Source organism: Peromyscus maniculatus, chromosome 8, assembly GCF_049852395.1.
Source record: "Peromyscus maniculatus bairdii isolate BWxNUB_F1_BW_parent chromosome 8, HU_Pman_BW_mat_3.1, whole genome shotgun sequence".
In the NCBI taxonomy this organism is placed as follows: Eukaryota; Metazoa; Chordata; class Mammalia; order Rodentia; family Cricetidae; genus Peromyscus; species Peromyscus maniculatus.
The window spans coordinates 17855496-17867400 of NC_134859.1; the positions used below are offsets into that span (position 1 = coordinate 17855496).

Genomic DNA, 11905 nt, shown 5'->3' on the forward strand with positions numbered 1-11905 from the left:
TCCTTTTCAGTAGTCCGTCTTTTGACAACTGCTTCAGCCAGCCATTCAAAGTTTTGACACGTTCTTAAACTGTGCGAGCTCCTATATTAAATCTAGGATCTCCACTCAGTGAGCCCATATCAATGAACTCAGCCTGATCTAGTTTTATGTTCCTTCCACCGTTATCTCACACCCTTAAAATCCATTCCCTTGCCAGGCAGTAATGGCTCACACCTTTAATTCCCAGCACTCAGGAGGCAGAGGCCTGAGGATCTCTGTGAGTTTGAAGCCAGCCTGCTCTACAGAACTAGTTTTGGACAGCCATGGCTGTGCAGAGAAATCTTATCCTGAAAATACAAAAACATAAACAAATAAAATCCATTCCCGGGGTTGGGGATTTAGCTCAGTGGTAGAGCGCTTGCCTAGCGAGCGCAAGGCCCTGGCTTCGGTCCTCAGCTCTGGGGGGAAAAAAAAGACAAAGTAATAAAATCCATTCCCACACATATTCCTGCTTGAGTGAACTAGCAAACTCATTAAGCTCTTTAGTAGTGTAGTGCACCTCCTTGTGGACTGCACTTTCTATCTTCTCTCTAGGAGCCTGCTTAGCCTTAAGTCTGGTTATAGGTCCAGAGGCAACCATTGGTTGGCCCTGAGGGACATCAATATTGTGTTGCCTGGCATTTCCTTCAGACAAAGTCACTGCTGGTTTAGCAGACAATGAAGGGTTAATTTCCTCAGTCGAAGGCATAAAAGGCAGTATTTCAGGGTGTTGGGTGGGAGTACATCTTCTGCTGAGGGTAGGGAGAATACTTCCTCCTTTGAATACTCTTGAGAATCTGAGGGTTCAAAGTCCTCAGCTCCAGTAGGGTCCTCCCACACACACATTGGCATCCCAAGTTACAGGATCTCAGTCTTTCACATTTAAAGCCCTTACTTTAACTGCTGACACCCTCCAAGACTGGGACTCACAGGTCTACGTACTCAGTGGCCTGGGTTTTAGTCCATTTCAGATGTAGCCAGCTGACAAACAAGAATGGCCATCACACCAGCTATTCAAAGATATGAGCCCTTTGAGGCCATTCTCATTTTGAACTCCACAGGGAGAGAACTCTGCCACAGGCTTGCCTTTTGTACATTGCCACAGCCTGGCCTGGAGCCTCACTAAGGGCCAGTCTGTGACTAGTAAGGGTGGCAGCAGAACCTTCCTGTTTCCTCCTGTGCCTGCCAGGCATCTGTGCCTGGCCTCGCCTTCCCCTGCACCTCCCCTCACCCCATCTTACAGTTGCCTTCACTTCCTCTGTCCATAACTCACTTCCCTGTCCACCTGCCTTTCCTCACACTGTACGCACAGGATTTCCACTTAGGTTTCCCTAGCCATCTGATCTCCGTACTCTGCCTTGCATTCTCCTGTGCCTGCTTTGTCTTGGCACGCCCTTGAACCTGCCTTGGCTCTCCTCTTCCGGCCAGGCCTCTTCTCTGCCACGCTTCACCTCTCACTGTCCCAGCCTCACCTTCGCTATCTCCCCTCCTCAGCATCTTCAGGGCCTTACGTTGTGTTCTGAGGCTGAATCCTTCCTCTGTCTGCATTCTCTTCATAATACATTCCCTCCAAAGGAGGAAAAGACGGAGACATGGCCCTTTCTGTCCCTACCGTCCCCAGACATCTGGGCTGCCTCTGTGTGTTTTAGCTGGCACTGGAGCCTCACAAGGGAATATGTGTCTGGGTGAGCCTCATGGTCCCATGCACAAGCCAGAAGGCACTCTCGGTACCCTGTAGAACTCAGATTTCCCAGTGACACTTGCCTTGTTCTGTTGAGTCGGCTGTGACCCTCTGGCAGCTGCACTGCTGTGGTTTATAAGATAGTCTCTAAGGATGAGCCTGCCTCCCACTTAGCAGGTGGGTATGGGCATCCCCATGCTACCTCCAGTCGTCCCCTTGGGGGCACGGCTTCTGCCTCTTTCTGCTTGTTCCTCAAGCGTTCATCTCTTTGCCTAGGTCATCTTCCTGGAAAGACGGGTGTCAGAGCTGGAGAAGGATAGTGCAGCCGCTGGGGAGCAGCATGGCAGGCTGAGGCAAGAGAACCTCCAGCTGGTGCACAGGTGAGTGTGGCTATGGCCTGGCACCACCCATGGCCATCACAGCATCGCTCTCACGCGATGAGCAGGACCCTGCAGAGAACCAGTTCTTACCTGGTTCCATCTGTCCATTCTGGTGCTGGTGAGTGCCAGGCACGGTCAGAGAACTATGGCAGGTTGATGTGAGGCTCTGGCCTGAACACTCTACCCTGGCAGATATCTGCTATTATATATAGACAGTAGAGCCCCAGAAAAGTGAGCGAGGGTACTACTTGCCTGCATGGAAGCAAGAGAGTTCTGTCCACCAGGAGCAGTTGGGGAGGTGCAGCTTAAAGTGGAGAGCTGGGCATTGAGATGCACAGGCCCAATCCAAGCACTTGGGAAGTGTAAGAGGATCGTGAGTTCAAGGTTATTCTTGGCTATAGTGTGTCCAAGACCAATCTCAGCTGTATGCAGTGGAACTAGGGAGACAGCTCAGTCAGGAAAGTGCTTGCCAGGGCAAACGTGGGGACCTGGGTCTTATCCCCAACCCCATGTAAATGCCAGGCTTGAGAGCGCACACTCGTAATCCCAGCACTGGGGAGGTAGAAACAGGAGGATCCTTGGGGCTTGCTGGCCAGCCAGTGTAGACTACTCAGGGAGCATCAAAGGAGTGGGCAGTGTTCCTGAGGATGACACCCAAAGTCATCCTCTGTGTTTCACATGCATATACAACAGAAACTTGCATGTGCACTTGCACGCACAGACACACACACACACACACACAGACACACACACACACACACACACACACACACCCCACAGAGGTGTTGGAGAGATGGCTCAGCAGCTAAGAGGATCCAAGTTTGATTCTCAGCACTCAGATGGTAAGTTCGAAGCCAACCTGGGCCACAGAGTGATACCCTGTTTCAAGAAACGAGGGGGTGGAAGAAGAAATGGAAAGAAGTCAAGGAGTTGGAGACTCGGTGTTTACTCCTCTTACGGAGGACTTGAGTTCGGTTCCCAGCACCTGCGCAGCAGCTCACAACTGTCTCCAGCTCCAGCATATCTTGCCTCGTGGGCACACGGCACACCTGTGGCACACTTACATATATGCAAGCAAAACACACATGCACATAAACTAAAACTAAATCTTTAAAAAAGAAACAAAAAGGAGCCGAGTCTGGGATGGCAGGCCTGTAATTCCGGCAGTAGGAGGTGGAGGCCAGGGATCAGGCGCCCTCGGAGATGTGTTCTGAACGTGGCTGACCTTCCTAGGATGGAGCCTGTGCTGCCCTCCTTCCCATCCCCTGGATGTCTCCATGTGGCTCTCAAAAGGTTTCTGTGCTGAGCATTGATCCTCAGTCTTTAACTCTGAGAAGTGTGTGGGTTTGGGGGCTCAAACTCCGTTAGTTAGGCTGGATGGCAAGCACCTTTACCTGCCAGGCCATCTTGCCAGGCTCTGTAGCCTCTTCTTTTCTCATCAGCCTTAACTTTGATCATAGTAGATACACTTGAACTTGAATTTTCTTCATTTTCCTCATCTAGTATATCACTCTGTCCTCACTGGGTCAACCCAGGGTCTTGTTTATGCTGAGCAGGTACTCTATTTCTGAGCCACACCCTCCCGACATTCATTTCTAAGAGTTGTTTTTATGTTGTTTTGAGACAGGGTTTCTCTGTGTATCCCTGGCTGTCCTGGAACTGGCTCTGTAAACGAGGCTGGCCTCGAACTCAGGGATCCACCTTCCTCTGCTGGGATTAAAGGTGTGCGCCTCCACACCTGGCTCTAAGAGTTGTTTTTAATCCCTTCTCCCACAGCATGCCACTCCTATTTCCTCATAACACCAGACACCCCCGTGCTGTCTGGTGCTCTTCACTGGTCTTCATTCACCAAAAAGGAGCTAAGGTAGACGCACTAGGGCTATGGCTTCACTCCCAGCTCTGGGCGGGGCTGGCAGCACTTCTCTCAGGGATCACCCCTGACCATCCCTGTCTTCTGCAGGCAGCTGGGGAAGAGGCCAGAGCCTCAAGCCTAACCAGAGCTCTTCTTTAAGTGATCCCGGAGGGGACGAGTGCAGGGGGATCCTCTCTAGGTGCAACTCCACCACAGCCCGTGGTGTCCACACGCACCAAGCAGCTGCTCTAACCCTCAGCACCACCACAGTCTAACTGTGCTGCCGCTGAAGTCTGGACTTGCTCAGCAGTATGGACTTGCTATCACAGTTGCTTTCTACAGACTCCTGTGGCCCTCAGACCCCCACACTTTCCGGCTCTTTCTTCAGGCCTTACTTGTCGGAGTTTGTAGTGGCCTCCCTGGGACAGCTGCTACCTGGTCAGTGCCCAATGCCTCAGGAACACACTTCATAAACCTTACAGATATGCACATCTTCTCCCGTTTGCCCTTAGAGCCAATGCCCTGGAAGAGCAGCTGAAGGAGCAGGAGCTCAGAGCCCAAGAGAGGGTTCTGGAAGAGACCAGGAAGCAGAAAGAGCTCCTGTGTAAGATGGAACGTGAGAAGAGCATTGAGATCGAGAACCTGCAGGCCAGGTGAGCAAAGCTCCAGAGCAGGCAACAGGAATCCTGTCCTCCTGGGAGGTGGAAGAACAAAGGGATACTCAAATGGAAAGATGCTTAAAACTTCTTGTTTAGCCGGGCAGTGGTGGCGCACGCCTTTAATCTCAGCACTTGGGAGGCAGAGGGAGGCGGATCTCTGTGAGTTTGAGACCAGTCTGGGCTTCAGAGTGAGTTCTAGGACAGGTTCCAAAGCTACACAGAGAAACCCTGTCTCGAAAAAAAAAAACAAAAAACTTCTTGTTTAATTTTTCAGTTATGTTAATTTATTATGTGCTTGTGTGTGTATGCATGTACAAGTGTGAAAGTCAAGAGTACAACTTGTAGGAACTGGGTCTCTCCTGCCATGTAGGTTTGGGGCATTAAGTTCAGGTTCAGCCTGGGAAACAGAGACTTCATTTCCCTACCCACCCCCAAAATATCAACTTTGATTTTAAGGGAATTTGGCAGACTTAGTTTTGTGTTCGCTTGGCACTGACACCATGGGTGTTTGGTACATTACCAGTCCCACTCCAGGAGCAACTGATAGCGGAAATATCCATACACACTTCCACACTGTTGGAACTGTGCCAAAGGGACATTGAAGTCCAATGGAAGAGTTTCCAGTGACCAGAGCTGTGAATGGCAGTGGTGACAGTCCCACGGGAGGATAGCCAGGGTATAAATGATATGGGCAGGAGTCCTCAGCCAGAGTCAGCCTAGACATAGAAGACAAGATTCCCAGAGGAATACCAAATAGTGTCTGCATACACCCCTCCAGGAGCTTGTGTGGAGTCCCTCTCTTGGGGTATAAATTAAGGGACCAGCAGAGATATATACCTAACAGACACAGCATAACCAAGTGACCCATGATGGTGGTGGGTGTCAGGGAAGTGTGACAAGGACCTCACTATGGAAGCATTTTCTGTAAGCACATCCCTCCAAGTCTAAACACCAAAAACTAGTCTGAGGCACATTTTTCAGAATATATGTCCAAGACTACCACAGTATTCCAGTCTGGGAGACAGACAGACCAGGGAATATAAAGACATAAGGATTATGTGTGATATCGTAGAGTTGGTAGAATGTGTGCATTGATTAATAGTGTAGCCCCACTGAGTATATGTTGTGATGTGCTACAGTGATGTCTAAGAAAACTGCAGAGGAAAACCAAAGCAGACTCTACACTGTCCACAACTTTTCTACAAACCTCAATTTCTTAAACCCAAAGCGCTTTAAAGCCATCATGGCCAGTGCAAGGTAACGCATACCTGTACTCCCCGCATTTAAGAGATAGAAGCTAGAGGATCAGGAATTCGGGGTCCTCCATGTCTGTGCACGAAGGTTGCGGCCAATGTGGGCTTCGTACTACTCTATCTCAAAAGACAAAAACAGACAACAGAAAGCTGGGGGGTAAAGCTGGCCATGGTATTTGGGATTATCATGGGTCACGCAACAGCTCCCAGTGAGTGAGTATTTATTCCTCTAGAGCTAGGTCTGCCTTGTCCCACGGAGGTACATTTGAGGGGAGCAGGTCCTAACCTGTTCTTGCGTCCAGGTTGCAGCAGCTGGATGAGGAGAACAGCGAACTGCGGTCCTGCACACCTTGTCTGAAGGCCAACATCGAGCGCCTGGAGGAGGTGAGCTGCTAGCCTGGCACTTGTGGGGAGAGCCCTTCCTAGAATAAATGCTGCCCTCTGCCCTGTGCTAGATAGATTGGAATTGAACCAGGGCACGTACGTGGCCGTGGCTTTCCGAAGGGAAGGGTAGGAGTCGGGGGTTGGCAACGCTGGGCCCTGCTGGGCTCAAATGTGACAGAGCTGCTGTTAGACATTTGGCCCCACCCAGCCTGTCCGCTCTCCCACAGACCTACACTATCTGCTCATGTCTGAGTGGACAAGAAGATGCTCTTGCTCATCAACAGGAGAGACAGTACTGTTAACTTCTCCTCCGGTCTTTAACTGAGAGGCCACCCCTCCAGACACCCTCACAGAGTGCCTCTGGGAAGGTCTGAAACCAGTGTATTCCCAGCCTACCTAGGCTCTGACTCCTATAAACCAGAGGAGGAGCCGAGCGGGAGCACTCCACAGATACTGGGCTAGATCTTGGCCATCTGAAGGTCCTCTGGCCCCAGGGCAGGGCGGCGTTGACGGGGTAACAGGAAAGCACAGACATAGTCCTGCCATGGACTGACAGTGTCTGTCACTGGACTCGGAGATCGATGGTCTGGAGCACAGGCCGTCGAGTTAGGCTGTGTACACTGGGAAAGCGGTGCCACTCCCTGTCCACACTGCGGTCTGTTTCTGCAGGAGAAGCAGAAGATGCTGGATGAGATCGAAGAGTTGACACAGCGGCTCAGTGAAGAACAAGAGAATAAGAGGAAGATGGGGGACAGGCTGAGCCACGAGCGGCACCAGTTCCAGAGAGACAAGGAGGCAACTCAGGAGGTGAGCAGGGCCATTTGTCCCTCCGCACGTTCCCACCTTGTCCGACGTTGCCTGCTCCCTGGTGGGGGCCAGGAAACCCTTTCGTTTCCCGACTCTCTGGGCACTAGTGTGCCGCAGCCTCTTAGAACACAGGTCAGCACCCTCCCAGGAGAGGGTGGTCAGGCCAGCTAGCGGAAGCCCGCTTGTGGTTGTCCCACAGCTCATCGAGGACCTCCGCAAGCAGCTGGAACACCTGCAGCTCCTCAGACTCGAGGTGGAGCAGCGGCGAGGCCGCAGCAGCAGCCTGGGCCTGCAGGAGTACAACAGCCGTGCGCGGGAGAGCGAGCTGGAGCAGGAGGTCCGCAGGCTCAAACAGGTGTGTTCTGCCTTCCCACCTCCTCACAGAGGCTCCCGGGAGGCTGGCAGCAGAGGGGGCACCAAGCTGGGGTCCTTCCTGGCAGGTCCTTGTCCCAGCAAAGGACATAGCCCAGTGTGACACTGCCATGTCCCCTAGGACAACCGCAACCTGAAGGAGCAAAATGATGAACTAAATGGGCAGATCATCACCCTCAGCATCCAGGGTGCCAAGAGCCTCTTCTCCACGTCCTTCTCTGAGTCACTGGCTGCAGAGATCAGCTCCGTCTCCCGAGATGAGGTAGCTTGTTCTGCTTTTGTGTACCCCTAGGTCTGTTTATTCTGCCCAGGTCCCTTCCTCTCCCTGCACTGACCCTTTGCCGTTCTGCAGCTCATGGAAGCAATCCAGAAGCAGGAGGAGATCAATTTCCGCCTGCAGGACTACATTGACAGGATTATTGTGGCCATCTTGGAGACCAACCCATCCATCCTAGAGGTCAAGTAGGACATCTTAGCCCGGTTTGGGCTGGTTATAGACTCCACAGCGCCCCAGAGTGGCCGAGCCAAGACCAGCGGGTCCTGCAGCTTACCAAGCCTAGCGTGTAGGGGCCTCGTGCAGCTGGACTGGGGGAATAAAGATGAAGGTTACAGAGAACAATAAGAAGGAAAAAAGGGAAGGCCACAGCAGACAGGGGTGAGGCTGGGCTCCCTGAGGGTCACGAAGCCAGGACCTCCCACCACAAGCTGGCCTAGCCAACACCACCCATGTCTGCTCAGCAGAATGCAAATATGTGGGGATAGTCTCTCAGGCTGGGACGGGGCCCTCGATGACTCTCTGGCACACCCCTCTTCCTGCTCTGCAGCCTGTTAGGAAGATAGGGGAAAAAATGAATCCTCACCTCAGTTACGGCCTCTCACTCATGTTGACATGGTGCCACCCAAGCTTGGCCATTCCCACATGGTATGCAAGCTGAGGACCCACAAGTTGGACATAGACATGATACTCTGGAAAGACAGGCAGGCAGAGGTGGCAGATGTGGGGTCTGGTCTGGAGCCACAGGCCACCTATTCATTCCCCTTGCGCTGCTCAGGCCTTCTCCCACCAGATGGGCTTCCATTCACCTTTGGACCCGGGCCTCCACGCCACACAGCCATCCTTTGACCAGATCCTCACTACGGTAACTCGTCAGCTCTGGTCCTCCTGTGGGGGCCAGGGCAGCTGGCTCATGCTGACTGGAACTCACGTCCTGGACTGGTGAACACCCAGGCGCAGGTGCTGCTTCTCCTCAGGTGTGGCCTACCCTGGCTCCTGGACCCACGCCCTCCTCAGGCTGGCTTTGCTGCCCTGGGAGAAGTTGACACTTCCCAGACAATAGTCTAGGCCTCCGGAACAAAGTTTCCTTCTCTGCTTTTGACTTTAAATCCCTGGGTGTCCCCCAGGAGTCATTCTGCTGGTGGGTAGGTGGACAAGGCTCTACACAGACCCAGAGGCAGAGGAAGACTTGCTGCTTGTCCCTGCACCTCTCACAGAGTGCAGCGTCCATGGGCCTGAGCCTGAGCACTAGCCAGGAGTCTGGGCACACCATGTGAGACCACACCATAGGCTGTGTGAGTGTGTGTGTGAGTGTGTGTGTGTGTGCGTGTGTGTGCGTGCGCGTGTGTACATGCATGAGTGTGCACACAAGTGTGAATGTATATATGCTTGTGCCCACACATGCTGCCCTGCATCCCTTCACTGCCTACCCCCCCTTGCCTTCCCTTCTACACTACAGTTTAAGATGTTGCCTCGTATTGTACATTTTGGGGAAAGCCTTGTGTGTAAATCAGTGTAAACTTGGAGGAGAGATTTTTCTATCATGTAGAGTAGGTATTTTTTATAGATTGAAGGTTGATCAATTTTTTAATACTTTCCAGAGAGAAAACTATCTGTGTATACATATGAAATATATATATATATATGTATAATATATCAATCCTGAAGCCCCGCCTTTCTGTCCCAGGTCCCAAAGTCCTGTGCAAGGGCTTGGCCTGTCTCTGCTGTCTGCCCTGCAGTGCTCACTGTAAACACAGGTCTCCAGGAGACCCTGGGAAACACACCAATCACCAACTTGCTCACAGACAGCATCTGCTTCAGCTCCCTGAGAAGTAGCTCTTCCTCCAGGGCATGGAAGGATGGGAGGCCAGCAGGATCCTGTCCCATGTGTCAGCCACAACAGATTAAAGCTGTTACCGCACACAGAGGCCGGCTCCTTTCTCCACAGGGGTGGTGCGGTGGGTGGTTATGGGCCTGGCCTTTGTTTTCCTCAGGTTTCTAGGGAGGTGACCTTGGTCGTTTAAGAACAAATCATGGGAGACTCTTGGTTTTCTGCCTTGATCAGGTTGCACCCACCCTGAGGCCCCAGGATTGCTCCTCTAGGATGGGCTATTTCTTGGGCAGAGTCTGAATCTTAAAGTAAGTAGCTCTACTGAGAGTCATTTCTAAAAGCAAGGTCCCAATGACTTCCAACAGCCCCTTAACTGGTAGAACTTGTGCCCTGAATACAACCCGGGGCAGGGGGTGGGTGCGGTAAGCTTCAGTTGAGATTGGCAGATGGGCAGAGGGGGAAGTATAGGTGTGATTATCACAAAGCTCGGGCACAGTGCACTTACCCCTGGGCTACACATCCTATATCTGAAAGGAGTCGCAGTGTAGTATGGTCAGGGATGAACTATTCAGAGCCGTAGAGAGTGTGAGGAGGAACATCCCCAGGAGGAGCCAGCACAGAACTCCAAAGCAGGGAAGAGAACAGGCAAAAGCAAAGGCAAGTGTGCCTCAGAAATCTGTCCGAAGGGCTGAAGAACTGAAGCCTTGGGTGGCACAGGAGTCAGTGACACTACTATGGAAGTACTAAAAGGTGTCATCAGAGCAGCAGGCCACACACCGGCTGCCCTCCCACCCAGGTGCTGACCACCGGCATTTGATTGACACCGGCAAGGCCCATCTGTTCTAGGAGAAGCTGGAAACAAGGAGGACCTCACCAGAGTCTGGTGGCTCCTCAGCTTGATTTCCAGTTAAGCATGGTCTAGTCAACCGCCAGTGGAAGATGTGAGGGCACTGAACCCCAGAAAGACAGTTCCCCATTTGGGATACGGTAGAAGAGGATCACATGGTTGGAATGTGTTGTTAGAAACATTCCAGAAAGAGCTGCCCAAGAATGTCTTGTAGTTGATAACCCCCAGCAGGCTCCTCGCTACACCTCTGACGGAGGGGATGGAGGCAGTGGTCATTGGGGCTTCCCAACTCTTGAGCCTGCAGCAAGTAGAACTCTCTTTCCAAGGCAGATCTGTCTCCAGACGGCTCCTGATGTTGCTCTTATCTTTCCAGTGTTGGTCAGTTATCCATTAAAAACAGCATAAACAGCCAGGCACAGTGGCAATGCTTTTAATCCCAGCACCTTGGAGGCAGAGGCAGGTGGATCTCTGAATCTGAAGCCAGCCTGGTCTACAAATCAAGTTCCAGGACAGCTAGCTAGGGCTATTTATTACACAGAGAAACTCTCAAAACAAAACAAAACAACAACAACAAAAAAAAAAAAAAAACAGCATAAATGAAGCTTGGCCTCTGCAAATTTAAATTGACCTGGCCTCCCTGACTACCCTGAGGAACATTCACTTTTAGTGAACCCAGGAAGGAGCATAACTTCTGGTTAGAACCCATGGCAGCTGCCTAGACATATCTGCCCTGAACATCCTGGCAGTTTGGAACCCAGAAGAAACCCGGAACATGGCACGGAATATTAGCCAGGAACCTCCATTTCTCTTTACTATGAGGTTGGTGTTCTGGTTTATATCCTATGGAAGTCAGAGAAACTTAAACCTGAGTTTTAGACCAGACGGGCTGAGCTGCCAATCATGCCTAAGCACAGTTCATCCACTGGACTCTGTAATAGCTGCTGAGTTTCTCACTAAATCTAGGGTTTCATGCATGCTAGGTAAGCACTCTCACAGAACTATATCTGCAGCATGCACCTTTATAACTATACCTTTTTGGGTTTTTTTTAATTGAGACAAGGTCTTGTCTGATTTGGGTTATCCTCAAACTCACTATGTAAACTGAGGATGGCCCTGATCTTCCTGTCTCCACCTCCCAAGTGTTGGAAATAATAGGTTTGTTCCACAGCCCATCCATCACCCTATGACAAAATCTCACTTTTTAGCCCTGGCTGGCTTCAAACTTAGAGAAATCTGCCTGCCTCTGCTTTGGTGCAACTGTTGTGATTAAAGGCATCATCATGTCTCAACCCTCCACTTTTTGAGACAAAGCCTATTGATCATGCTGGCCTTGAGCTTACTTTCTAGCCCAGGCAAACTTTGAATTTGTGACCCTCCTGTCTCAACCTCCTGAGGAAGACTATGCACCTATACCCAAACTAGGTCTTTTTCTTTTTCCGTTATGGCTGTGTCCTCAAGGCCCAGAACAGTATGCCATCCCATCTACTCAAGACTCAGGGCTGTTGGGTCTGTGGCTGCTGTCCCTGCTGAGGTTTCTTTGCCCTTCT

General features: G+C 51.4%; 1 protein-coding gene across 5 annotated transcripts in view; it reads left to right on the plus strand.

Moving 5' to 3' along the window:
• Positions 1-9601, plus strand: part of Rab11fip3 (RAB11 family interacting protein 3) — an 83661-nt gene extending 74060 nt beyond the window's left edge. For all 5 annotated transcript variants that reach the window (XM_076578114.1, XM_076578115.1, XM_076578116.1 and 2 more), the window contains 7 exons: positions 1976-2079; positions 4444-4584; positions 6146-6227; positions 6897-7034; positions 7234-7389; positions 7528-7668; positions 7759-9601. In XM_076578114.1, the coding sequence (XP_076434229.1) occupies positions 1976-2079; positions 4444-4584; positions 6146-6227; positions 6897-7034; positions 7234-7389; positions 7528-7668; positions 7759-7872 (876 nt within the window). In that variant the 3' untranslated portion in view covers positions 7873-9601. The remainder of the gene's footprint in view (positions 1-1975; positions 2080-4443; positions 4585-6145; positions 6228-6896; positions 7035-7233; positions 7390-7527; positions 7669-7758) is intronic.
• Positions 9602-11905: the final 2304 nt, after the last annotated feature.